Source organism: Aulonocara stuartgranti (genome assembly GCF_965226115.1).
Source record: "Aulonocara stuartgranti genome assembly, chromosome: 23".
NCBI lineage: Eukaryota > Metazoa > Chordata > Actinopteri > Cichliformes > Cichlidae > Aulonocara > Aulonocara stuartgranti.
The window spans coordinates 28,420,468-28,447,984 of record NC_138958.1 but is presented as its reverse complement, the minus strand read 5'-3'; the positions used below and the strand labels follow the sequence as shown (position 1 = coordinate 28,447,984).

The window sequence follows — 27,517 nt, the reverse complement described above, 5'->3', positions numbered from 1 at the left end:
CAAAGAAAAATATACAAATATGATCATATTGGAATCTTTTTTTAAGAGAAAATTTCACAAGTAAAGATAATCTTCTTCAAACCTGATTAGGCTCGTCTTTGTAGCTATTGGCAACGGTTGTCCTGGTAACTGGTGAACTGGTGGCGTTGCCGTGGTAACAGAGATTTTCCTTGCGCTATCTACTGGTTTCCCGTGCAAATCTGACTGTGTCATCTTTTCCTTTTCGGAGCTGCTGCTCTGATTCCCCGGGTCTTTGCCTTGGGCCTGCTGAGAATTCTTCCATATGCTGCCCCCCTCCCTCTCCCCAACTTTTCCTTCCTCTAGGGCTCGCTCCCTCGCCTCTAACTTTTTAACTACTTGGGCAGGAATGGGTTCTAGTTTCCCCATGTGCAGCCTGTCTTTTTGTGACAGCTGCTCAGTTGAATATGCCTTCTTCAAGCTTGGTTTCCCCACAAGCTTCTTGATCCGCTGGAGCTCTTCTGTGAACTTGCTCTGGTAATTCTGGATCCTCTGGGAGTAGTTTGTCTTGTCCTCTAATGAAGAGGCCCTCTGCTTGAATACCGCTCTCTTCTGGGCTGCACCCTGCAGTATTCGACTCTCATCTTTGCTCGGGCCTCCTGTCTTCTTTCCACTCTCATCTGATTCAAAGGAAGCTGCCCCTCGTGGCAGATCCACCCTTCGCTCCTCAAAGGCAAGGACCTTGTCAAAGATCTTGGGTCCTGCACGAGCCAGTTTGGGCGTCATAACTGCACTGTTGGTGCCAGATGACTGGCCCGTATTAGAAGTTTGAGGACCTGAAGGTTTGACTTTGCCCGAGTGTTGTTTTTGTGTGCTGATGCTGTTTTTGTGCGTGGTAAGAGGTGGCTGGGGGGAAGACAGGGGGACATAGGAGGACAGGCCCTGTGATTCATCAGCAGTTTGAAGCCTAGAGGGGTAAGGATTGAGGGGAAATAATGGAGGGGTGAAGTTAGAGCTCTGGTGCAGTGGCGAAGGCTTTGGAGGAGTAATAAGATGCAGATAAATGTCCGTTTGTGTCATTTTGTCTCATCATGTTTGAGTTCTTTGTGTTTTCGCATGTGCTTTCTGTGTTGTATCAGGTAATGAGCAACACATCAGACAGTGTGAAATCAAATGGCAGAGAAACAAATGTAATGAAATTTTGAGATTGAGACTTCTTAAGACCTTAACCCTAAAACTGCAATAACTGCTGTTGTTGGCATGTTGCACCAACAATATTACAAAATAAGAACATAAACTCCTACGAAAATCAAAAAAAGCACCCCTGCTTAAACTTCTAACACAATAACACCATGCCTAAAAATAACCTGTGAATCACATGATAATTACTCAGTGAGAACACTCATGCTAATATCAGCTCGGATCAAAGCAACCCATGCATGCCACTGCAAACCTATAAACATATGGTGTTAATCCAAAAGTGAGGGGCGGCTGTAGAAAACATGCAGTGGGTAAAAATCACAGTTTTCAGAAGTGCTGAATAATATATTATATTAGAAGATTGTACAAGTGCATCCTTTCTAATGGCTATATGAAATATTAATATTAACATTGTTATTTTGTTGGCTTGTAATCATTGTTAGATTCAAATCAATCCACACTGATGGCACGCAGAGTCGAAGGAAAGTGTGACATCAAAATAAAAAAGTACACTATATGGAAAAATGGGAATATATAAAGAAGAGTAAAAAATGAATAACAAATTGTATAGCAAATGGAATAAAGTTTTTGCGAGTTGGGTCTATGGAGGATATAATGTCTTGCCGTATGAGTCAGTTTTCATTGCAATTTGGGTTTCTGGGCAGTCTTTTTGCTTTTTGGGGGAAATCCTGGGAATTAAAAAGCCATGTGCTATAATGGCATAGAAAATGTTCTCCCTCTGTACAGGCTGAACATGCTCCCATAGTAGTCGCTGCCTACGGAAACACTTTCCTCTGACCCCTGAATGGGCCGGGCAAGGTTAGCGTGAGACGCTCGGATGAGTGGTTCCACACCCAGGTGACGGACAGGGGGGGCCCCCTCAGAAGGACCCCCACCGAGGCCTTGCCTTGCTGGGTTTGTGGGATCCAAATGGGGCCCTGGAGGTCGGGAACCCAGAGTGCGGAGCTCTCGCTCCACTACAGGGTCATAGGTGCCGGGGAGGGTGGCCCTGCGATCTGAAGCATCGGGATTGTAGTCCATCACCCTTCCTCCCTCACCTGTATAGAGAAAGAGAGAAAGGGAGAGAGACTGTTTGAATTTAAAAATTAAAATTGTATAATTTTATATCTGACTTTTAGCATTTTAAAAACAACAACAACAATATATTGGTTGTTGTGGGCGATCAATAAAGAGACTAAACTGTGTCTGTGTTGAAAATGATCTTGAGCTGTGAGCCTTCTAATTCATTGGTGAGAGTGTGGTTACTTGTTTTTAACAATAACAATATAGCTTTCTTGCATAGCAGAATATTATATACAGGCATGGCTAAATAAGCAGCCATTTGTTTGCAGTAAATAAGTATAGTTAGTACGCTAAAGGCATTTCCCAAATATGGGATGAAGAAAGTATTTGATATTTCTTCCTCTTCAGAGCGAAAAGAGGCCAAACACATGAGATATCATTGGAAAGGCCACGATTTCCTCTGTTGAGCACATCAAGACTTGATATAAATGTGATGTGATGATAATAGAGAGCAAAAACAAATGTTCATTACAGTGGACATAAATGAATAGGCTGGATATCACATTGTATTATATTATATTGTACTGTGTCTATTGTATGACACGTATCTTTTTATATTGTGTCTATTGTATCATATCATAACATAAAATGTCATATTGTACTAAAATTGTATTGTCTGGATCTCTTTATTTCGTGTTGTATTGTATCATTTCACATTGTACCACTTTTTTGGCATTTTATATCATACCATCCATCATTGGATAATCATATCATGTCATATCATATTGCATATTGCATGACTGTTTTTATTGTATGGTATATACACAGGTATATACTTATTTTTTTTGGTTTTGGTGTTATAGAAGTTACAGAAGTTTCTGCAAGTCAAACTTCATCAGATTGAAGAGACAGTTGATGGATGGGCTGTGTGAATTAAACCATTTTAATGGAAGCATGGTAATTTCCTAATACCGCGCTCCTCTTAAAAATATTTTAGCATAAATCTAATAAGAAATTATGTATCACCAAGACTCTGATTTTGCTTTACTCTCTAATAAAGCATTCCTATATCTAAAATATTTTTTAATGTCTTAACTGGAAGTTAATGCAGTAAGAAGCCAGCAAAAAACCCGTGGTGGGGGGGAAATGACGTCTAATGAAGACAGCGTTGTTAAGCATGATGGATAAACAGCCTATTGATTGCTTGAAAACAGGAAATGAAACGGAAAGTGAAGGGGCCACGTTTGAAACGTGTACCACTTAAAGTGATCCTTCGCCCAGCGATGAGCAATGGAGACAAGAATGCTTTAGCAGCATAAAAAAAGAGCGGTCAGCATCTTCTGTTAACGAAGGAAACCTTGAAGCAACGATACGGTCGGGGATAAAAAAAAACATCTTAGCACTTGACTGATTGAATGATACTGACTCAGCGTCACCATCAGTAGCTGTGCAATATCAGTTTCTCATAAAACAAAAAAACAGACGGAACAAAATGAGAAATCTTCTCAGAGCAGCCACACTTTTAGGTCTTGATATATACAGCTTCAAAATTCTGTTTTCACTTCTCTCCGAGGCCGGGCAGCAGCTTTCATTTTTATTTGAACACACCGTGCTTTGAAACGTATCTCATCCGTGTCTGGCTTTAGGGCCGGAAATATTTTCTGGAATACATTGCCTGAGGAGAAAATGTATCTTGTTTGTGTATTACAAGGTATTGTAGTCATTATTTAGTATTCAGCAGAGGCAACCACTCTGTTCCATGAAGAAAACAAATGATGTATCACCTCATCCCTCTCTCATTTGATATTCTCTTTCTATTTTTCTGTGGCTTGTCCCTGGAGGGACGTGATGAGGGCGTAGTCAGCCCACCAACACAAAAGCTTAGAAAGTGCAAACACCGAGTATGAGCGAGGAAAGAATATACTGTAACATTTCTTTGTGGTAGAGGAGAAGGGTGTCAATATTTCAGGTCTATATTCAGACATCATGTTGCTTGGTTAGGAGTGGATGGCGAGGACGTAAAGGTTCTACGACTCCAATGCACCAGCACCACTTTAGCAAATTAGTAAAGACTCTTTCAGGAATTGTTCTCATCAATGCAACACTAACAGGTTCAAGCGTAACCTTGCCGCTAGACAAAATGCTTCCCCCCCCCTTTAAATTTTAGACATTTGCATTAAGATCCAGAGGATTTGCATTTCTTTTTTCTCCTGTATCAAATTTAATGCTCTTTAGGCTTAATCGGATTTGCTTTAGATCAAGTAAACTGCCTCACACAGTACCCATTAGTCAATATGCAATTTTATTTTAGCAACAAAAAAAAAATCTTGAGCAGGGATGAAATATATAACTTAGTTCATTGCTTTAGTTGAATAAGCGCGATTTCCAAACTGTAAAAACTTGGATGGAAGAAGGATTTTCTTTACAGTAGCTTTAATTTGGGCTGTTAATACAGAAAGGAGGAAATCAAATGCTGGGGGCTTTGAGGAGTTTAACATTTGACCTAGAATGTAGGACTTGGGAGACAGGACTCAAAATTAAAGAGCAGCTTTATTGCTGAAGCCTTTTCTTAAAAAAAACAAAAACAAGGACGGGCTTGAGTCAAAGGGAAAACACAGAATAAGGGAGCACACAGCATTAAGAAAGGACATGGATAAGACGAGACTCGGATAAAGAAAAATACACAAGGAAATACCAACAAATCCAGAATAATGAGAGCGGGAAAGTAAAACTCAATACAAAGCACACAAAATAAGAAACTATCAAAATAAAACAGGAACTAGTGAACGCTGACACACCAAGAGTCAAACATTCAAATCTGACACGAAGACAAAATGTAAACAAACATGGAGAAAAGGTTGACTTTACACAGGAGACAAGCATAGAAAGTATGAATAACAAAACTGAGAAGCTCTTGGACTAAATAACATTCTTCTGAAATCCAAAAAGAATCCCAAACCCACGACTGTGAGATACAGAGCTTGGGAACGGAGACCTCTGTTAAAGTCAAAATTATATTAAAATCGAATTATTGAGATCCTGAGAGTTTGAATTAAAGATGATGAAAAGACACTTCTGTGGCTGAAGAATGAAGCCAATATGGATTACTGTGCTGAGTCTTGAGCCACAACTCGTTTCTTTATATTTTGCTTCCTTTCGAGCAATAGTTCTCCAGGCTTTCTGAAGGTCTTTCAAAGTTTTAGTCTGCTTTTTCACTCATTTTCAGTCCAGTCCTTGTACCTGACCATTTTCAGATTAATGCTTTTTGTTTGTGGGCATACTTGACCCATGAATTATTAAAGCACAAAATGATACCTAGCTCAAGGGAAGAACCAGAGTGTACATTGGCAACAGGAGTGACAAATCGAAATTTGAAATTTTTTGGTCCAAATTGTTGAATGCGTAGGTGTCTGCAGCCATGTGTAAAGCACGGTGGACGCTCTGTCATTATAGGGGGTTTCGTTAAAGTCGATGGAATTATGAGCACAGGAAAGTACCATCAGTGTAGGTTGCCTCAAATCTTTTGCGCAGTGCACAGCTACTCAAAAAGCCACTTGAGGCTGGCTCCCCCTGCAGGTCAATCGCCCATGTTAAAATGCCCAGCTTCATTTTTTACGACTAATTTCCCCTTCTATGACGGCCACACATCTTTGGATAACTCCACCATTTAAATTTTATCAAAGTTTAAAGTTGTGCTTTGACTTGCTGTAAAGTTACGTCCACTAACAGCTCCTCTAAGAAGTCTGTGCAGTAGTCTTAGTGTGTTTGTGTACTATCTGAAATCTAAATACCATGTATCTGTATCTGTGTGATGCACTTGTGCAGCTTTTGGTTCTTGTCCAAATGTGTTCATTTCTCCTCCAAAAGACCAAAACAGTAATGGCCATAATACTAGAAGGGAGAGCTCACAAACCACTAACTTCTGGGTGGCATTATAATAGATATGATAGATATGATACCATCCATCCATCCATCCATCCATGAATGATACCTTCATTTAAAAAAAAAAAAAACAATAGTAGGTCTTAGACTATCAATAATTTACGATTTCCCAAATCTGTGTTATCCAAGAAATGGCTTCCTGTGTCTTTTTCTGTCCAACCAGTAGTCCAAACTGCAAAAATCCTCAATTTAGAGAGAAAAGCAAAGCAAATCCTCCCACTGGAGAAGCTGGAAGATGATCAACCAGCCAGTAAATTCATTGATTATTTGAGCTGTTGAAGCTCTACACCAGCACGGCAAACTGTGAAAGAAAGAAATCTCATGCAGCACCTCATTTTTAAGTGAGTATAACATAACATTCACCAACCCACTGGACCGTTCCACCTGATCTCTGTTCATTAACGTACCTCTATTTAAACTTAACGATGTACATTTACATTTTAATTGGCATAGCATGCATTTGTTTCAGCCTCATTTATCCAGCAGAAATAGTCCCATTTTTGTCGGACAGCACGTTCCCCTGTGGAGCCACACAGAGAGCTCCAGACCTGAGACAGGTTCCCTGCTTGAAACTAGGGCAGTGTGTCACACTGTTGCATCACACCATGAGGGATTAATGCCTTCTGCCATATCGGATTTCATCCAGCGCACGTTTTGGGCCGGCATGATAACAGCCTCCATTAAATCTATCTATCATAATTTTATACAAGTGTGTTTTTGGCAGAGATGTTGGTGGTGGAGCTGTAAATCTGGCTAAATATCATTTTGGACAAAGAGCTGCAGAATATTTTCTTTAAGTAGTGCAAGCTTGCAGCTAGAAAATATGACCTCAAAAAAGAAAAACGAAGCCTCGAAACCACAAACTTACATAAGCTTAAAAAAAAAGGGAAAAAAAAGGAGTTTAAATAAAATACCTGAAGGTCCTTTCCGGCCAGCCTTATCATGGTGCCTCCCGGGCCCTTCTTTGGTTTCCATCTGAGGTTCTGTGGTCTCATCCTCTGTGGTCTCAGAGTCTGAAACAAAGAGAAGGAAAACACTATGAGATGAGACGGGAGGAGAAGGTGGAAATCCAGCAAAGAGGAGCTGAGGTGGAGGGCGGGAAGAGGAGGCTGGAAACAACAAGAGAGCGCAGGTAGAAAATGACTTTTCACATTTGCTTAGCAGCAGACGTTTTGATGGGTCACTGAAAAGAGCTGCGAAGAGCCCCCCCTCCCCTTCCTCGCGCCCCCCCCCCCCAGAGTGAAATAAATGGGTTGAAACTGGAGCGTGACATGAAGCCAGCTGTGGCTTATAAAAATGCATGCAGGGGAGGGGTATGTAAATATGCTCTTGACTCAGTTTTGAGTCAGCTTGAAGCTCAAGAGGAATCTATATGTAAGGAAGAAGAGCAAAATCTTAAATCTTACTCAAACCTCGTTATTTGACTTGAACTCATGCATGCATGACTGTTTTCACAAAAGAGGACAACTACAATCAGTAAATAAATATGGTTTGTATATAATACAAGTGAAAGCTGAACTCTGAGTGCATAATTTACAAAAAGAAGACGTGGGATAAGCATCTGACTTGGTTCTCAGTTTTATGGGGAACATTCAAAAACGGAAAGGACACAAAAACAACAGGGTGCAACGACGTTAAACACGATGCAAACAGAGGATCGCAGATCGCTGATTGACAAAGCTCGGCCTAGATGTTGAGGACAAAAGATGCAGCACAGAGGCAAACAGACACACACACACACAGACACTCAGGGTCAAAGTAAGGAGCCTGAAACCACATCTCCGTTGCTGAGATCACATTACATCAGATGAGGTCAGCGACAGAAACAAATCAAATAAATAAAAACAAAGGAGAGAGGATGACAGGCGGGTTTACCATAGCTTTGCTTTCGGCAGGAGCGGAAAACTTCGCTTCCATAGTGGCAGCAAGAGAGGGCAGACGGGAGAGCACCGTTACTATGGAAACCAGCATCTCTCTCACCCACACGACCAATCCTCTTCGTACCCATTAGAGTCTAAAATCACCAGCCAAACTGCTGGGTGGCTGACAGATATGTTTACTGGTTAGAGAGCCTGCGAAGGAGGAGGACGACAACCACAAAATAGGTTGCACCTCATTGCGCCTCACATCAAGTCACATCCTTATTAGATAATTCCAGAAGCTCTGCCTAACAATAAGAAAGCCAGTGTAACATGAAGAAGCAACATTAACCTATTGCACTGCTAGTGTGTGTATGTGTGTGTTTTTTTTACAGGTGTGGGTATGTAGATCCACCCAGCTGTATCAAATGAAGTTAAATAGCTCGCATGCCAGGCGAGTTAAATCAACTCAGTGATGTAATTACAACGAAATATATTTTGAAGTGTATAGCCTGAATAGTAATGTGACTGGAACAGCTTACATTACACAAATATTGCCAAATATTATACCTCAAGCCGTCAAATTTACACAGGATTTTTATGCTGCAGCGATATTGCTTTGTGGGGGTGGATGTACAAGAATGAGCCCCACTTTCTTGCTGGAGTCGAGCAGTAGAACATACACAGAAGCAATACAGGTGTTTTTAAAACATACGTAAAAAAACAGCTTTTATGTATATAAGAGTTGTTCCAACTGAAGCGCATGCCATTGAAAGCTAAAATGGTGACAAAAGAAATGGGATCAGGCAAAAAAAGAGAGAAATGGCTCAAATTTACATTTTTTAAAACCAAAACAATAAATAAATGAATTAAATATAATAACGGAAGAGACTACGGTAGAATAGAACTGGTGTAAAGCTCATACTGACAACACACCATGGGTAAATCTGCCAAATGTCCGTGTGGAATGCCCAGTTCTCTGAAATAAGATACAAGAGTAAAATGCATTATTCAACAGTGAAGGCAGCCAAACACTCTATTTAACACAGAAAAACAAAATGCATAGATTCCCATTTACGGAAAAATACTTTGGTCCTTAATGAAACAGCTCATCCTTAATAAAACCATGCACTTCAGGCATCGGATCACAGTTTTCACCTGTGTTTATCGTGCATCTCCGGTACTGTCAAGCCAATTTGCTTTCATACTTCACTGCTATTGCACTTCGCTAAAAAGTCAAAAAGCCCTACGGATACTTAATTTGTTTAGCATATTGATCTTCCTCTCAGGTCCTTGTTGGAGAATCATCTGGACACAAAAAAGCTTTGAAAGCTTTGTGGTCAAATTAAGTGAGTTTAGTCATGGTGGATGTTTCCAGTTGTATTTAGCGCTTTCCAATTGTAATTTCATCACAGACATTCAAAAATGGGGCATGTACTATAAATAGGTGTTTTTCACAGCAGACCTTTTGCCTCGTCGTCTGAGGAAAAGCACAAGTGTAACTAATAGCTGTAATTACATCTGCTTTTTATTTACACACATCCTTCTGAGCCTCCCCTCGGCTTCCGGGTAGTGATGGTAAATTTGATTCTTTTTACTGAATCGAGTGTTAATGAGTCACTCACCAAAGTGAAAGTGGTTTTTTGAGTCATTTGATTCACTGAGTCAGTTGACCAGAGAGTGCAAAAATTTTACATTTTCACTCAAACTTAATTTGTTTCCCTTTTCATGTAAATCCCACTGCTAAGATGAATGATTAAAAAAAAACAAAAGACTATTTTATAGAGAAAAAAAGAGCAAAAACATTTCTAAAATTAAGCAATTTCCTATCAAAATTGCTTAATAAACATTTATTTTGTTTATTTGTATTTTATTAGTATTTTCCTTAAGTGTGTCAAATATATATTTTCTCATCTAAATGTCCACTGCGCTGTGAGCCAGGGGGCGGTAATGCGCCTTAACATTGGTTGCCAACCAAGAAGAAGAAGAAGCTGTGAGCCAGGAGGGAGGTGGTGAGTGAGTGAGTGATTCGATCGCTCGCTCGCTCTTTGATTCAGCACAGGAGGGAGGGGGTGAGTGAGTGAGTGATTCGATCGCTCGCTCTTTGATTCAGCTCTTTGATTCTTGATGTGAGCTTCTACTCAGGGTTTTTTCTTCCAGTTCAGGGCAGAAATGCTTTTGTTACGAAACTGGCTGTTGTTTCCCCCCCACAATTTTAATTATAAGCTAGATGTATTTCTACTAATGGAATTAGTTTGCTAACAGCAACAGGGATGAGTCAGTGAGTCAGTTGGGCTTGTGAATCATGATTCACGAGTCAGTAAAGTGATTCTCGAGTATTGAACGATTCGTTCACGAATCGAACATCACTACTTCCGGGTGTTTTTCATGCTTCCCGACTGATATGGACTAATTGAAAATTAATGGACTTCAGGTTCCAGGAACTAAGGTTATTCATTACTCTTTTCCTACAGTGGCGAGCCAAAATATCTGCTGTGGAAAATATTCTAGCTCACGATATTACAATATACCAGCACTCATGATAACCTTGATGTTTGAAAAATGAAGTAGTGATATCACTGAATTATAGATGTATGGCACCTTAATTGCTTTGAAGGAAGCAAAAAAGAAAATGACATCATGCTAGCTAGCTGACTACTGCAATAGCTAGGGTAGTAGCTAACTAGCTAGCTCGTTGCTACACTTTGTGGCTACCATTATGCTGGAGAAAAACACTTGAAGCCTCTCGCACCCAAGAAGAGTAAATGTAGTGCCTGTATGTTTTGGACATGATAATTGTGGGGTGAAAATCTGATATTGTGGCATTCCTTAACATGATCTCTTTGCCCTTGCTTCATTATGACATTGCCTGTAAATATGAAGAAAAACAACACAGTGGGATACAGTGGGATATCTGCGCTGTAAGAAACTGTCATTATAAATTATAGGTACATTTCTTGAGCAGTGAAGTTGTTTCTTCACTAATGAAATCATTTCTGTGCAAAGTCTAGATTAATTAAGTGATGTGTGGGATGTGTATTGTCTCAAAGGACATGAACGTCACCTGCAGTAGGGGTGGGCAATTAATCTTTCCGGGGGCAAACATAAGAAACTGGGACTGTTGTGGAGGGCTGCACCAAAAGCTTATAAGGAGATAAAATTGTTATTGAGCAGAATTGAGTTCAGTTTATTGGCACGGCCCTCCACAAAAGTCTCAGTTTCTTATGGCCCACTGGGAAAAACAATGGCCCACTCCCAATCTACTAGAATATGACTCAACGCCTGTAAGTGAGAATCCTGCCTAGATACAGTGATTTCACAGGGCCTTCTATGTAGCTGAAATGATAGTCAACCCTCTCCAGTCTTGCACTCATGTTTGAGGAGAAGCTGTTGCTAAACAACTTGTAAACAACATGGCAATTCCTGACTAAGAGAAAATTGTGATCTACAGTAGGCAGACATAGAGATATCTTTAGTCAAGCAAATGGTGAATAACAAATAGTATTTTTAGGTCCTTAATAAACAAAACTTTTCTTAAAGACTACGTTCAACTATAAATTTAGGACATTTTTAATGAATGGGGCCATAAGTCAGTCAGTTTTGCTAGCCTCTTGTTCTCTTGAAGTTCAGTTGTCCAGATATGCTGATAAAGATGGTGAGAGGTGATTGAAAGTCATTAAAAAAGGGAATGAAACTCAAAGTTGAAATTCTGTATAGAGGTACAGAATAAAGTCAAAAAAAGGAAAAATCTGCATATGGTTGAAAAGAAATATTTTCTACGCAAACTAGGCCTGGTAGATTATTGTGCTCATTTTATTTGTTTTATTCTTCCTTTCTTCAATACATCATCACTTCATGGCTAGGTAAGCTTTACATCTGACTTGCTACATGCTTTACAACTTCTTAAAGGCCACAACAGGTCACTATCACAAGGAAATGTGATATTTTTCAAATTGATAAATGATACAACTGTAAAATCAAGAGATCTACTTAATATGAGAATATGTGACAAATCTTGAGTGTCGGTGCTGTTAAAGCAGCTGGTGAACCTGCTTCCTGGACAGTCTGTCAATCATCACAGAGGAGCACTCCTCAGAATGACTCACGGCTCTGCAGCGGCTTGAAAGCAGAAATAGGAAAAGTGCAAAGTGAAGTGACTCATTTCACACTTTTCCCCCACCCCCCACCCCTGCCCGCCACATTCCCCGCTCACTTCCTATTGGTTGATGTTTTTGTGTCAGGCAAATTGATTAACAGTTGCCTGGTGGTAACCGCTGTTTGACAGATTGTCCTAGAAGCTTCCATCGTTGTCATGATCTCCATTGTTATGCCCCCAAGGCGTTCATATCAGCAAAACCCAGCCACAAACGGCATCCTTTGGAAAATTTGGATTTGGCAAAGACTTCAAAAACATATTCTGTGGGTATAATCTAAATCCTTCCAGCATTATTCCGACAAATCTGCTGGTGGCAAGCGAAAGAACAGGTCTCAAGAGTTGGATGTAGGATTCAAAAGAGGCAAAGGGACCGTCAGAAATCAGCTTCGTATTGTGCGTCGCTCACTTTGTAGCCATTGTGAGTAGCTGCCCTGATTCTCATGTCTCCATGGAGTGTAGCCTACTGACACACTTTTCATCTGCCCCGAATTTGTGAAACCTGTCATACGAATTTCTTATTGTATAACAAATCTGTCTCGATCACCCGAGCAACATTAATATTTCATGACAAACAATGTGCACACTGTAACAGAGGGAGTGCATTTGGACTTGAGGGTGTGAAAATGGATGTTGCCTTTTTAGATTTTCAGGATGAGTGTCTTCAGAAATCATTTTGAATGTATTCAGGAAGGTAAATTACATTTTCCCCAGGCTGACTTTCTCTGTTCGATTGTCGGGATTCATCCCTAATTTTTCAACAGATATCAAACACAAATGCAAAAAACAGCAAGCATTACATTTAATAATTTAGTTCCTGTAGCATTTTCCCTACAGTATTGAAGTTGATCTCATTGTATTAACTTAAAACGTCTTAATCCTAATTCCTGATGTGTATTTTAAAGTCATTTGCCTTTGGCAAATCAACAAATGTGCATCCTTATCAGGTAAAGGGTGTGGCATGTCATCCTAATATGTTTAAAAACCTACAAATCTAAAAGAAAAGCATCGTGACTAGCGCTTCATAAAAGCACCACTGTGGACATTCTTCCGTAAAGAAGCAAACTCACCTGAAATCTCTTCTTGGACCAGATTTTCTTCATCTTCAAGTGTTCAAGATTACCTGTGGCATGAGCTCACGAAAACATCCCGGCCACCCGAAAAAGCCCAGGGTGTGGCATCAACAACAACATAAAAATCAGGATTCAGAGCGGGATTCAGCTGCCTTTTTGTGCGTGGGCGTGTTTACTCTCCAGTCTGGCAACAAGACGGGGAGAAAGGCACCGAGAGAGAGAGCTGGAGGATGCAAATAAGCCAGAGCCAGGTGTCTTTGTGTCTGAGTGTGTATCCGCTGATGTGAACAGCATCCCTGTCTGACGTAGAGGCTGCCTTTAGAGGGGGCAATTCTCAGCTGGTTTGTCTAAACTCCCCCCACTCTCTGCCCCTCAGTCGAGAGAGAGAGAAAGAGAGAAAGCACACTCAGAACAAGGGGAGGTGGGGGTTGTAAGTCTGAGCATAAGGGGTGCGCTGGGCTTGATTGCAGTGATGAGAGTGGAGAATAACAGGAGGAGGAGGTGGAAAAATGAGAAGCTTTGGCAAAGCGTGTTGACTTTTCTCTGAGTCGGAGGACTTGTAGATGAGAAAGAGCAAGGCTGATGCAAATGAGTCAGTTAGAGATGAACGAGAGGGGAAAAAGAAAAAAGAGAAAGCCGGGGGTGGGGGTGGAAGAATGAGGGACAGATGGGGAAAAGATTCATGAGGGAAACCAAATCTTTACCACCATCCTTACAGCCTCTCCCAGTTTATTCTCCTTTTTGTCATCCTCTGCAAGGAAGGTCGCAGCCTCTCAGAAAAACCCACAAGCCATCAAATATTTATCTCTATTTCATGTCGGTTACCTTTAACCAGTGATAGCGTCTAGACCTCAAGCATCTGAGGATAATATGGAGTAGAAGAGCAAATGCACTACCCTAAATGCATTAGAGGTCAATACCCAACAAATAGCAGCCATAGTTTGAGGGAAACATAAAAGTGTCCCCATTATTGAATAAATAATTTAGTCAAATAAACAACCAAAATTTTAAAATTAAAAAAAAAAACACTGCAGAGCGTTGATTGCAAGTTCCCATAGTGATGTGGTTGTTGTCTAAAATCCAGAGATATAAACTCTAATTAAATGTGCAACAAAATAAAATTGTTAATTGCTGATACATATATTTATTCTTATTCCTGTTCTTATTCTTATTGTTGTTCCTATTTTTTAAATTTTGTTCCCATTCTTGTTCTTATTCCTTTTCTAGTTCTCTTATTATTATTATTGTTCCTATTCTTATTCTTATGCTAGCTCGCATTCTGATTCTTGTTCTTATTTGTATTCCTATTATTATTATTATTCTTGTTCTGATTTTTTTCCTGTTATTATTTTGTTCCCATTCTTATTCTCATTCCCATTCTTATTCGTATGCTAATTCCCATTCTTATTCTTTTTCTTATTTCTATTGCTATTTTTGTTTTTGTCCCCATTCTTGTTCTTATTCTTATTCCCATTCTTATTCTTTTTTCAGTATTGTGGGATTATTGTACCATGACTTTACATGTTCAATGTGCTTTTTAAAAACTGAATTTAAAAATCAAACAAAAAATTACTGCATAGCAAGTGTTACTCCCTCTTTTACTTTTTACTGTGATTATTCCCTCCATGGAAACAAAATTCCATTCCTTTATAAACAGCCTACAAATGGAAACCAAAAACTACCAGTCATCCACAAGTCTTGTCCATGGCTCACCCACAGAGTTTTTAGGGTTTAATAGGAGATTTTTACACTCACTTGTAAGTCCATTGATAGTAGCAAGGTTTTCTTTAATATTAGGAACATTAAAGTGAAGACAGATTTTTACATTGAGACTAATTCTTTCTTTACTTTTTAACTCCAAGAAAAAAAACTTGTGGAAGCTGCTTTTTTACCTTATTACGGGGGTCTACTTTACATGCGCGTCATCTCCTCAGTTTAGCCACCTACTTATTTAGTTTGCCACACATCTCAGCATTTTGCTACAAGTGCAGAGTCTCTGAATCACCATTACAGTTACCATCTCAAATGGTTGCTTTTTGATCTACTGAGGGTTTGGGGAAAAACAACATATTCACTTTGCATATGACCGCACTCACATGTATTGTTCGATTGTTCAAGCAACATAAGGAACGTGGATGTTTTTCTTAGCAGGCCACTAGTCATGTTTATTGTGTGTATTTGCATATCTTTCTTAATATGGTTTGAGTTTGATCCTACGCTGATGCTCCCTTTTGACAGAGATGCAAATATTTTGCATACTGTTTGCAGATATCGTCGTAGAGAGATTTAAAACATTGTTGGTTTCCTTTTAGGTTCACTGGTCTTTATCAACTCCTAAATAAAGTCTATCTGTTTCTGTTGCTTCATTCCTAAGTGCTCTGCATTTTCCACTAGAGTTAGGGTCACAAACTTTATCTGTCTGCCATCATGTCAGTCCATTATAGATTTTTCTGTTAAAAAGCCAACTTTGTGCACCTGGAAATTAAGTTGTTGAGAGTGGTGAGATGAGACATTAGAGTTGCAAGCTGTAAAACATATAATCTTATCTTATCTTACTCATTGTAAAATCAGTGGTTCAATCCCCAGCTACTCCAGTCTGCGTGTCAAAGTATCTTTGTGAGTGTGTGTGATTGGATGAATGAGGCAAGTAGTCACCCAAAAGTGTTATGTACTAGTCCATTCGCTTATCCAACTAGGCCCTCTACTACTGCTATGGCCAAATTACAATCACCAAACACACAGAAAGGCCCTGGCCTGTTTTGCTTTGAGGTGACAATGCTAACCACCACACAACTCTGTTGCTTAGTGACAAATTGTCTTTTAAAATTTGGAACAGTTAAATGTATTAAAGCTGAAAGATGCACTCTTTCTTCAACATTTCTCTTGTTATTACCGCTCTAAATGACTATTGATGAAATTCTTTTTCTACTTAGAGGCTTCTGCAAATCAGACAAAGAGAATATTATGAAACACTCCCCTCCAGGATGTCTTTTTTTTTTTTTTTTAAGAAAAGGTCACAAGACTATTGCACCAACCGTCCAACCACCTCCTCCATTAAACCTCTTTCTCTGGATTGAATTAATTGTTCTTTCAGAAGTTTCTGTACTCCCTCCTCTATCACATGGATCTAAAAATAATAACAGGCAGACACAGATCTTTTTTTTCCCTCTAACCACCCATAGTAAGCATCCACATATCAGCACACCTTTTCTATCCCTGCTGACGTGCTTTGCCAAATAACATGTTTTTTAGCATTGTTAAGTTAAGCATGTTACTGCTTGTGGACGTGCAAACGCACAATATGTGAGATTGACTCCAGTCGGGCCGCTCTCTGAACGTGGGTTTTAATTCTAGTTATTAGCTTTTTCCCTCTCGATGCATTTATCCGATGACTGTCACCCAGCTGTGAAAGATATATTCTTCTCCTCAAAACATCCCAAACTAGGTTTTCACTAAAATGCAAGCCCAGATGCAACGGATTTCAGTTTCCCATTGTTATTTTAACAAACCTCCCTCTATTCACCCTCGCTCGCCTCGCTTCCTCCTCCATCCATCACCAGTGGCCAGAGGCATTCAGTCCAACAGAGAAAGCGAAGCAATCGATACCAATGCTTTATGCGTGATATGGGATACACCCCCAAGTAACAGTTCAAACGCCCCCCAGATCAATAAGCCCATCAAAACACAAGTTTCCATGACCATCATCCAATGAAAATCTAGATACGGTGGCAGAGCTGCTAGGAAGAAACTCATGAGGTGGGTTTTTTTTATACTCACTAAAAGCCACAACGAGGCAGCTGCAACCAATCTCTGGCTGGGATATCATACACTGTCAGCCATTAAGAACGGATAATTAGATATGATTGGTGCATGCTATCTATCTTACTTTGAATCTGGTTTCTTTGAAGCTTCAGGCAACATCACTGTTCGATGCACTGCTCAGACCTTCAGCATACATAGACAGAATCCTTATTAGTGGCCTCTGATATGTTTCAGACACATCTGTGAAAACCAAATGGGCTCATATTTTCTCCTGAAAATCAGATATAAACGTCTCAGCTGAATCAACTCAGTGCAAAATTTGTTTTCTTGCAATGTCAACATGCACGGAGAGATAGCAAACCGTGAATGAGCATTAAAAAGACTTCGGACAGGTGCAATTTGGAGCATGGTACAGTTTAATTAGCTTAAAGCAACAAGAGAGAAAGCAGACTTCACGGAAACCCATTGATTTTGTGACAGAGGCTGCATTCTGTGGAGAAGACTTGATGGATGCCTTCCAGGCATACAGCTTTATCAGCAGCAAGGCTGGCATAATCTCCCTGCAACTGAAAACAGATTCTGCTGCTGTTAGACTACACTGTGATCACACCATTTCTGTTTTCCTCAGCAGACCGCATCTTCATTTTTAACCAGGTTTGTTAAGCAAATTCAGCTGACCCAACAGCAAAAGATCTGTTGATTATTTATTGTATTGATAAACCAATCTCTGCCTTTTCCAGCTTAATCTTTTTCAAATTCACAGTCGAAAAAGACTTCTTATTTCTTGGAATCTTGGCTTCCCCCTCCCTTTAAGAAGCCTTGCTCCTGATTGGTTGGCCCTCACAAAGCAAAGGTAACTGACCTCATTTTTAAAAACTTCATCCATGTTCAGTATGAGCATCTGAAGTTGCATCTGAACAAACCACCAGACTTATGGAACGATGTCCTTTGGACAGACAAGACCTAAGTAGAGATGTTATAATCGTCATAATGCACAAAACCAAACCCAGCAGATCAGCACAAACACCTCATACCAACTATGAAGCATAATGCTGGAGGGGTGATGATTTGGGCTTGTTTTGCAGCCACGGGACTTGAGCACCTTGCAGTCACTGAGCCGACCACGCACTCCTCTGTATAACAAAGTATTCTAGAGTCAAATGTGAGGACATCTGTCCTACAGCTTAATTTTGGCTGAAATTGGGTCATGAAGCAGGACAATGATCCCAAGCACAGCATCAAATCTGCAATAGAATTACTAAAAAGAAAAAAAGAAAAATCAAGGTGCCAAGTCAAAGTCCAGACCTCAACCTAATTGAAATGCTGTGATGAGACCTTAAAACAGCGATGGATAAATGAATGCCTGCAAATTAAAATGCAAGAGACTGATAAAGCCATACAGTACACAATTACTTCAACTTATTGCCATTAAAAGTGGTTCTACAAGCCACTGGATCGTGGGGTCTTGCAGAAACGTCAATTTTCATAGGACTTGATACAATAAGGTTAAGCATAACAGGCCCACTTTAAAAATTTGTCTAGCTATCCTAATCCCATAAGCTGTTCATCTACTTTTCTTTGAAAAATGTTGTAAGATTGAAAAAAAAAAACAATGGACAATAGACAACAAAAATAGTGTTTTTTTTCCTCAAGCTTTTCAAACAATGAACCACTTGCTGATCTCTTCTGAGATCAGCAAAAAGAAAAAAGCTCATGAAATTTTGAGTGTACGCCATTGTTCAATCATTAAATATGTGTAAAAAACAAAACAAAAAACAAGGTCCTTTTTCTATTCCATATGCTGACTGAAACTTGTTACAAACAGTGCTAATACTCATCCTTTCTATCCTGGAGTTTCCAATGTTGGATACTATTACAAAATGCAAACTACATCATTTTTTAAAGGTTGCCAAGCATAGCACCAAAGAGGTTGCGTGGTACTGCCGTAGCGGAAATAGCTGTAGAATTTGTTATGCTTTATTTATGTTGCATCTATATTGGTCGAGGTTCAGTAACACCCGTGTTTGCAGGCTCGGTGTTACAAGGCAGGTATTTATTGTTTAATTTAGAGGTTTTTATGAGTCTAAAGTAAAAATGTGAGTTCTGTTTTGTTTGTTTTTTTGGGAGGGGGGGGGGGGGGGGTAATCTTGCTATGGACAGATGATATACGAAGAAGAGACTTATTGCATTTCAAAATTCTACAAAGGGCGTCTTATTCACCGAGCCCAAGATTATTGACATTTGCTGGTTGTTGTTTTTTTTTTTTAAGATTTGATATATGAAACTGCCAGCAGACCAGACTTAAAGTCTCACAGTAAATGTTGAAAGTAATGTGTGAAGCCTACAAAATTATGAAGAATTCTCACAAGAGATCTTTATATGCTGCCAGATAAACAAACAAAAAACCTTCAGGAGCTACAGGATGATGATTCAGTTCAGTTTGTGAGGTACTTTGGAAATCCCAAATGACAGTGGCCAGCGTTGACAGTCACAGTGAAACCTGATCCTACCACCTAATCCTGACCAAATCCCTGAGGGTTACTGTGAATGACTGTGTACCAGCAGGCTGGAACACAGCATTCGCCAGACCAGAGGCTAAACAGCGCAAGCTTTACCCTCACATATTGCCTCAGCTGCCTCGTGAGACCAGAGAAACTAATTAATTGTCCCACATCCTTAATCCACTTGAACAAAATGTTTAGAGAATGTGAAATCATCAAGGAGCGACAGATTATTTCTTCTCCAGTATGGCAGTTTAATCCATACAAGAGGTCCGGGTCGAATGCCATGCTGTATATGGCTACCGAGGCATTGAGTTAGGAGACATTAGGTTTAATGTTTGCCCACAAACTTAACATCAACAACAACTAAAAGCACATAGGTAAGATTTCCATAAAAGTGCTGACTTAAAACATACATTTCAGGTATTTCCATGTTCATGTTAATCCTGTATAAGACTGTATATGCACAGAAACCTTTAAAAGCAACAGGAAATGCTCAGATTTAGCTGGTGATCATTCTGTGAGTCCAATTTTAATTTGTGCTTTTTTGACATCAAATCTAAACCAGTTAAAATTCAAAGAAAATCAGTTTATAGGCAACTGCAATATTAATAATTTCACAAAACAGGATTGGTGTACCTTGAAGTAAAGCCTGCAGTACAAACCATTATCCTTCAAAGACACAACAGAGACACACTGAATCCAATTAAGCAGGAACAATAGCGGCCTCAAGTGTATTGCCTTGTTTTCATTTCCATTACAGCTGTTCCACTTAGTTGAGTATGCACACTATAACTCCCTGCAATAATATGATCATTCTCTTACTTCAGCACCACAAAAATAAGATTTTTTTGGTCGTAGTACATCGTTTGTGTTGATGCCATCTCCCACTCACCTCTTTGTTTCTTGGTTCTCGGCCCACTCACACCTTCCCTAAAGCTCCTCAAAGCTTTTCGTGCATCGAGTAGCTCCTTCCTGGACATGGCTCGTGTTTTTCTCTTGTAAAATCCTTTAAAAACCCAACCAGATGGCTACTCCTGCCCAAAATAATTTCTTCCAGCACAAGCTCTTTTCTATTAAAACCTTGCTGAGAACATAGGAACTTCCCAAATTTTTCCAAAAGGCCTTCATTTCTCAGAATCGTCTTTTTCTTATAAAGATGCCTCAAAATGGCTTCTTCTCTAGCATGAAATGGGGAAGTAGTCCTGCAACGATGCACCACCTTAAGATAGCTGCTAAACCTCCAAACTTTGTCATGTTCAGCCCATACCCCTCTCCCTGTACCCCCTGAAGTCCTAACGTTGACTGCCAACTTCAGTGGTCTATTTCAAGTCCTGCATAGTTCACCCCCTACAGTTGTACTTTCCCTCTGCACCCCCTTTCACAGCACTTGCCCACCCTTGGTTATAGCAGGAGATTAAACACACGGCAACACAGAACGACCTTTCCTGTCCTCTGTGAGTCGCTCTGTTTGGACCACGGGCAGTTTTGAAACTCTAGTGCATGGCAGATATGTTGTAATGCACCATTAATGATATAGTATAACACCTCATGCATTATGGGACAATGAGACAGTTACGGGGAGGATTGCCGAAGAGTGGCGGCCCTATTTCAGACAGCTATGTGCTCATGAACCTTGATGCTAGAGGTTTTTATAACACTGTAGCCTTGTCCCACTTAAAGATGAAGTTTAAACTGAACTCTGTGGCCGGATGGAAAGATTAACACAAGTATATGAGTGACTGTGGAATTCAGTGACATTGCTGTTTCCTGAATAAGAATAACAAACCTGATCACGGTGTTATTGTTAGTCTTGTACAGCAGGACTGAACCTTCTGTGACTATACCTTCCATACCACCGTGACTGGCTTTTATATTGGTTGGAGCTCCACATCTTTCAAACATTTTAACTGATCATCTGCATCCAGAAAGAAATTGTTTAAATCACCGTGTGTGACTGAGCCGATGATTTTTCACCTGGCTGTATAGACAACATGTCTTTGTTGTTCGGTCATCATCTATGGCATCTTGGGCTCCTCTGATTTACTTATTAGCCCATGTTGATAGTACACATTCTTTCTTTATGTTAGTGTACACTGCTAGATGACATTCCAGGTTTTAGTTACCTAGATAACCTTGTAATGTATTCCTAGCTTGTCGTATGTCAGCCAACAGTAGCATTAGCCCTCATTGATAATGACTTCAACTGTTCGTCTCAAAGTGGAGAAAAACCTATCTCGGGATTTGCCCACTTTGCATTGTTAGCAAGTCTTTCGTCCATCGTCGCTGGATGTCAGTAATATTCTGTGGATAAATTTACTGATTGCGTCTTTCAAGTACCTCAACTTTTTAAACTCCCTGTGAGACAGATTAAATTGTGAAGCTCTTGAGAGAGTAAGAATATCTATAAAACAGACATCACCCGTGTAAAAACAAAGCAAATGCAGAAATTATTTAACTGCCTGCTTTTCCCATCTTTGGCTTGTATTTGGCAGCTTTGCAAATAACACTTGGAAGTCATTGTCAACAGGATTTATCAAGTTCCACCTTAAATGTAAACTGAACGTCTGAGAATAATATTGCAGCCAGAGCAAGAAAAAAACAAAGATTAAAGCAAAGTTGTAGCTGTGTTATGTGTTATGAACCCTTAGATGTCTCTGGATGTCCTTTATGTCCTTACCTAAGCTTGGGTGCCTTTTTCTAAAGAACTTTTCAAATGTTACCTTATCAGTAACTGCAAGTCGTGCCTGACATGTTCACTCACACCACTGTGTCACAGTTTTTACAATAATTTACTGTAAAAGTAGCTTAATAAAAAAACAAATGATGGTCAATTTGCCATTTCCTGCTGTTTCATCAAACTGCTAATCCAGCCTTATGATGTGTGACGGCACATTAATGCTGTACGACAGAAGGTGACATTAATAAAGCAGTGTGGGCTCGTGACACTGGACCGCTCTGGTTTCTGGTTGGTCTGATCGCTCAGGATGATATCTTAAAGTGACAGACCTGAGTGTCTGACTCACTGAGTGATGCTCAAAAGCAGCCAGAACACGCAGTGACTGTTCCCACATGGGCAAGTATACACTAAGCCCCTCCAATCCCAGCGCACCCTCCTTTTCTCTTTATTCATCAAGCTGAGCGTGATTGAGTGTGACAGTGCTGCGTCTTGACCGTGGCGAAGCTATAATTATCTGTGATGTCTGCTGGTGCAATCAGAGAAGGGGGCCGACGGCATCCACACATCACTAGAGCACGAGCCCTCTGGCCGGCACGGCACATACCGGGCCATAAATAACCACAAGGAGAGTGAGAAGAGGGGAGATGTAAGAGGGAGGCAGTGGTCAGGAAGATAAGAAAATAAAACCTACAGGATGGATAAAAATAGAGAGGCAACAGTGAATTGCTGGTTTTCACGTAAGTAGCAAGAAAAAAAGAGAAACAAAGCCTCTTTTGTCCAATTTAGGCCCCTGTTTGACATGTGCAAGTATATCATTATGTCCTCTAAATCGAATTTATGCTGTCTTTGTTATCACATAGACAGAAAGCTACCTTCAGCAATTTCTTTGCCACAAGAGGTCGCCACATGTAGCTACACAGGTTCAATTTGGCAGGTTGAGTTTTACGCCCTTCCTGATGTAACCCCATCTCTGGCTGGAATTGAACCAGCAGCCTTTCGTTTGCCAAGCAAATGTTTTAACCACTACACCAGAGTTTAAAAAAAGAAGCCTGAAAGTGAATATTTAGAGCAGCCTGAGCTTTTGGCTCTTAGCGATTATTTGCCCATGAGCTTATTATTTGAATATTTGGCCATGTTTAATAATCTGAACATGCCAGCAGTGTATATGAAGTATGTTTCAGAAAATAGGAAAAAGCAAGAGAGGTCCACGTGACTGTTGTGTCCCACGACAGTCACATCCAACTTAGTTCTTTATTTTAGTGATTTAAGTCTGATTTAAGGTGTTAAGTGTATTGCTCTGTGCATAAGGAGAAAAAACTAAAGCAAACAAACTGAGAAACTATGCACGGCTTAATGTTGAGGATCATTTTCAATCAGTCCAAAATGAGCAGAGGGAGAATAAGATAACGATATTAGGTAGGTAGCCGTAAAGAGGTAGGTAGCCGTGATAGATCAAAACCAGAAGAGAGAGACAGAGAGTGCAGAGGAGCTGAGTGATACAGTGCACCAGCTGGACCGTACGTGCCAGCTCATAGTGTGAGAGTTGCTGACATGTGAGCTCAGCAGTCAAATTTGTAGACAGGACAGGGCACCGAGACTGTGACGAAATGTTCCCAGCAATACAATGATCGCACGGCAAGCCACACAAAGCACTCAAAGTGATGATGCAAACTGGCTGTGAGTGTTCAAACCTACTAAACATCACAGAGATAAGCTTGGAAAATTAGGTCCAGTGCTCTGACTGTCTACTAAAGGCACTGAAAGACTTGGATTCATGTGAAGTTTAATGTGACATTTGTGCCCAAAATGTTGGTTTTAAGTGGTCAGAATCAGAATACTTTAGTAACCCCACAGAAAACGATGTAATTTGATAATATGTAAGATTTTCATGTAATTTTTTTTTATGTAAGTACAATATAAAATGGTAAATTTCATGATATGCATTCACTTTATATCAAGCATGTTTTCTTTAATGATTGAATATTTGAATAAATAAACCTTTTATTTTACATATTTTTGTTGTATTTTACTCTAAATTATGAATAATCCTTTTTTTAGTGTACAATCTGGTAGTATGTTCCTTCTCCAGTAGGTAACAGCACCGTGGAGCCAAGATGGGCTGCGTTATTGTATTTCTGACTACTTTTTTCAAGTAACTAGCAATGTAAGGGATTACTATTGCAAAAAAAAAGTAATTAGATAACTGTTACTTTCCTGTAAACACGCTGCGTTACTGCGTTAGTAAACCATCGTGATTTTGTTTGTGATAGCATCTCATGACACTGACGTAAGCGCGTGCGATGCCCGTCGCAGCAACAGACATGTGTAGATCAACAATGGATAATATGGAGTGCGGGAGAGAGTACGACCATGCAGCGTTTAAAGCTTGGAAGTACTGACATTACTTTGACTTTCTGTAAAAAGTGACAAAAACATTAGCGTCCGCTGTTCACTCTGCGGGGGAAGAAAACTTCTTTCCTCAGCGTTTCAAATCCGAGCAAGCACCCAGCAAGCCGCCACATGAATGTGAAATTCACAGATCACCCCGCTGACATGACCGCTGCGACAGGACTCAGTGCCGCTGGATCTTTGATTTTATTTATTTATTTATTTGTGTTTTACTTGCATCTATTTGAAAGAGTGAGTGTAAACACAAATCATTATTTTATTTTATATGCTGGAATATGCAGAAAATAGGTTTAAATGTTCAACAATTTCTTAATTTCAAAGACAGTTGCATATATAAATTTTGCTTAATGCAATGTGCATAAAATTAAAAGATTAAAACTAATAAAACATTTTTTAAAAAGAGGCTTTCCATTTGATTATGCATAAAAAAATAGAACTGGGCTGAAAGTTTTATTGCTTCTATTGCTACGTATTTAGGTTGTGTATTATGTTTTTAAAAAGTAACTAATTAACTAAGTAACTAATTACTTTTGAAAATAAGTAATCAGTAAAATAATGGGATTACTTTTCTGGAGAAGTAATCAGTAATTGGTAACTAATTACTTTTTTCAAGTAACTTGACCAACATTGGTGTGAAGAAACAAAAAAATTTAGACAAGCAGACTGTTAGACAGTCCATGATTGTGAAATGTCTTTGACAAAGACACTAAATCTTATGCGCTTTCATGCAGCAGTATCTGCTACATGCTACCTTTTTCATTCTGACTACTTCACTTCATAGCCTGCACTTAAAGTAGCTGCATTACACTGCACTGACAAGATGTCACCATGTGGGAGTTGGAAAAACTGATGTTGAAGATGTGACAGATGGGACTGATCTTTTCTTTTTTCCCAGATACATAACTTATGCCTCGCATGCCTTGCTGCGTGAATTTATGCTGACAAGACCAGTCACCCTGAGCAAAACTGTCTCAGCCAAGTGTTCTAATTTTGGAAGTGATACAGAGCTGCAAAAGCAGCAGTATCTTTACAGCTAAATGACTTTTTACAGCGCCGTCACGGCCTCGGTCTTCTGTTCAATCAGCTGTTAAGCATTGGCTTGGAAATATTTACCTTCCCAAGCATTTCTGCAGATTCAAAAATCCATACAGAATGACTGACACCAGCATTTTAAAAATCTTGTAAACAAGATATGAGGTCTTTATTTTCAGTCAAAAGACATTTCTACTAAAAGTGAGAATTTACAGTATTGAAGCAAAAACCACGTCACACACTTATTTATCTGCAGAACAATCCACACAGTGACTTTAATATCATTGTGCTTATTTGTACAGCATTATAAAATCAGCATAAAACCAAGAACTTGTCTACTACCAGAGACTGAAAGTTTAAAGCTGACATCTACTTGATTTTTGTTGTATTATTATTATATCATTGCGCAGGTTGTATATGCCAAAATAGCAAGTTGTCAAACTAGTGATACAACCAATAAGTGGCAGGCAGTTCGTGTAGACAGTCTACTTAAAGTCTTGAAGGATATGTTTCCCAGTCTATCAGGAGGTTTTCTGATTTTAGTTACAGGTGCAAAATACAAGAATAATATACAACGTCCCTAAAAAATAAGAATATTTCGTTTTCAACAGGCTTTTGACAGATTCCTAAAATATTTGTGTTTTTGTGCTTTCATGCCAGACACCCTAATAAATTTGTTAAGAACTGTATAGCATATATATTCTGTAATGTTCAGCTGTGCAGCAGAGAGAATGCAACAAGCTAATTTTAAGTGTTTCCCAGTGAGGCTCTGCAGACATAGAAGATGGGCTGACTATATGAAACTTAAAACCCAATCTCGGCTCTTGGAACTTGGGTCGACAGTTGTTTTGTCTAAATGCACTTTTAATAAGTAGGATAAGGTTTCAAGACAATAAAGATTAACAAGATTATTGGTGTAGTATTTGTGCAAATCACCGGTTGGTCTTACTGAATCAGTTATATATCATTAAAGCTTTAAAATCCCTCATCATGATGGCTTCTTTTGATAGGAACAATGTGTTTAAGCTCCTTGTGATTACCTTCACCGAGGTCCATGACGGCCAAGACGGCACTGCACCTTGCCTCTCCCAGCTCATTGGTTGCCACGCATGTGTACAAGCCAGCATCACTTGTGCGGCAGTCTCGTATCCAGAGACCACCCGAGTCCTGGGCTTCCGATGGAGATAAGAGCTCATCGTTGCGGTACCAGGCCAGCGAAGGTGTCGGATGCCCCAGCACTGACACCCTCAGTCGGATATCACAACCTGTTCCCACTGCTGCTTTACGGAGCTTACGCACAAAAACCGGAGCTGCTGGTTCTTGGATATTAGACCCATTTTCTGGAACGTGGTCAATGCTGATTTTGGCCCTCTTGGAAGGGATGTTCGAACTGGAACTGGAACTTGAACCGTGGCTTTCTGCCATCTTGACTTCTTAAAGACTTTTTAATTAACTGTACTTCTTATCTGGCAATTGACTGGGTTATCAAGATGAACTGCATTTATTGAATGCCTCTTCTGAAAGACTCCATTAGTTTAGATGTCTCTGGGCTTACTGGGAGTGCATAGGGGGTTTGAGCTGGGATGTTGCACCAGGAACTGAAAAAAAAACAGAGTATATTTATCACACTGACATCAAAGTTATCTACCGATCCCAACATGCCAAAAAAACCCAAATAAACAAACAAAAAAGAGATATTTTTACTCTGTAATATGTATAAAATGTATTATTTTGAAACTGGTTATTAAAATGGCTTAAAAGAGGCTGATTGTACCCTTTGTAATGTCTCTATATACCAAGTGAAAGTAAAGTCATTATAAGTGACAAAAAAGCATCCTGGTCTTCAGTGCAAACCTGAATATTGTTGCAGCAGAGCCTATGAAATTGTGAGAAGCCCAGGTTTACTACGGGCTTTAGTGGGAAAA

General features: G+C 39.7%; 2 protein-coding genes across 2 annotated transcripts in view; both read right to left on the bottom strand.

Moving 5' to 3' along the window:
- Positions 1–1,869, bottom strand: part of LOC309700302 (striated muscle preferentially expressed protein kinase-like) — a 32,458-nt gene extending 30,589 nt beyond the window's left edge. The window contains exon 1 of the mRNA XM_082523799.1: positions 83–1,869. Coding sequence (XP_082379925.1) covers positions 83–1,038 — 956 coding nt within the window. The 5' untranslated portion in view covers positions 1,039–1,869. The remainder of the gene's footprint in view (positions 1–82) is intronic.
- LOC309701257 (striated muscle preferentially expressed protein kinase-like) lies at positions 1,870–27,017 on the bottom strand (the record flags this gene model as incomplete). Its single annotated transcript, XM_082525351.1, has 6 exons — positions 1,870–2,216; positions 7,038–7,136; positions 7,999–8,033; positions 8,919–8,961; positions 13,206–13,238; positions 26,633–27,017. The coding sequence occupies 6 exons, from the start codon at positions 27,015–27,017 to the stop codon at positions 1,870–1,872; spliced, it is 942 nt and encodes a 313-aa protein (XP_082381477.1).
- Positions 27,018–27,517: the final 500 nt, after the last annotated feature.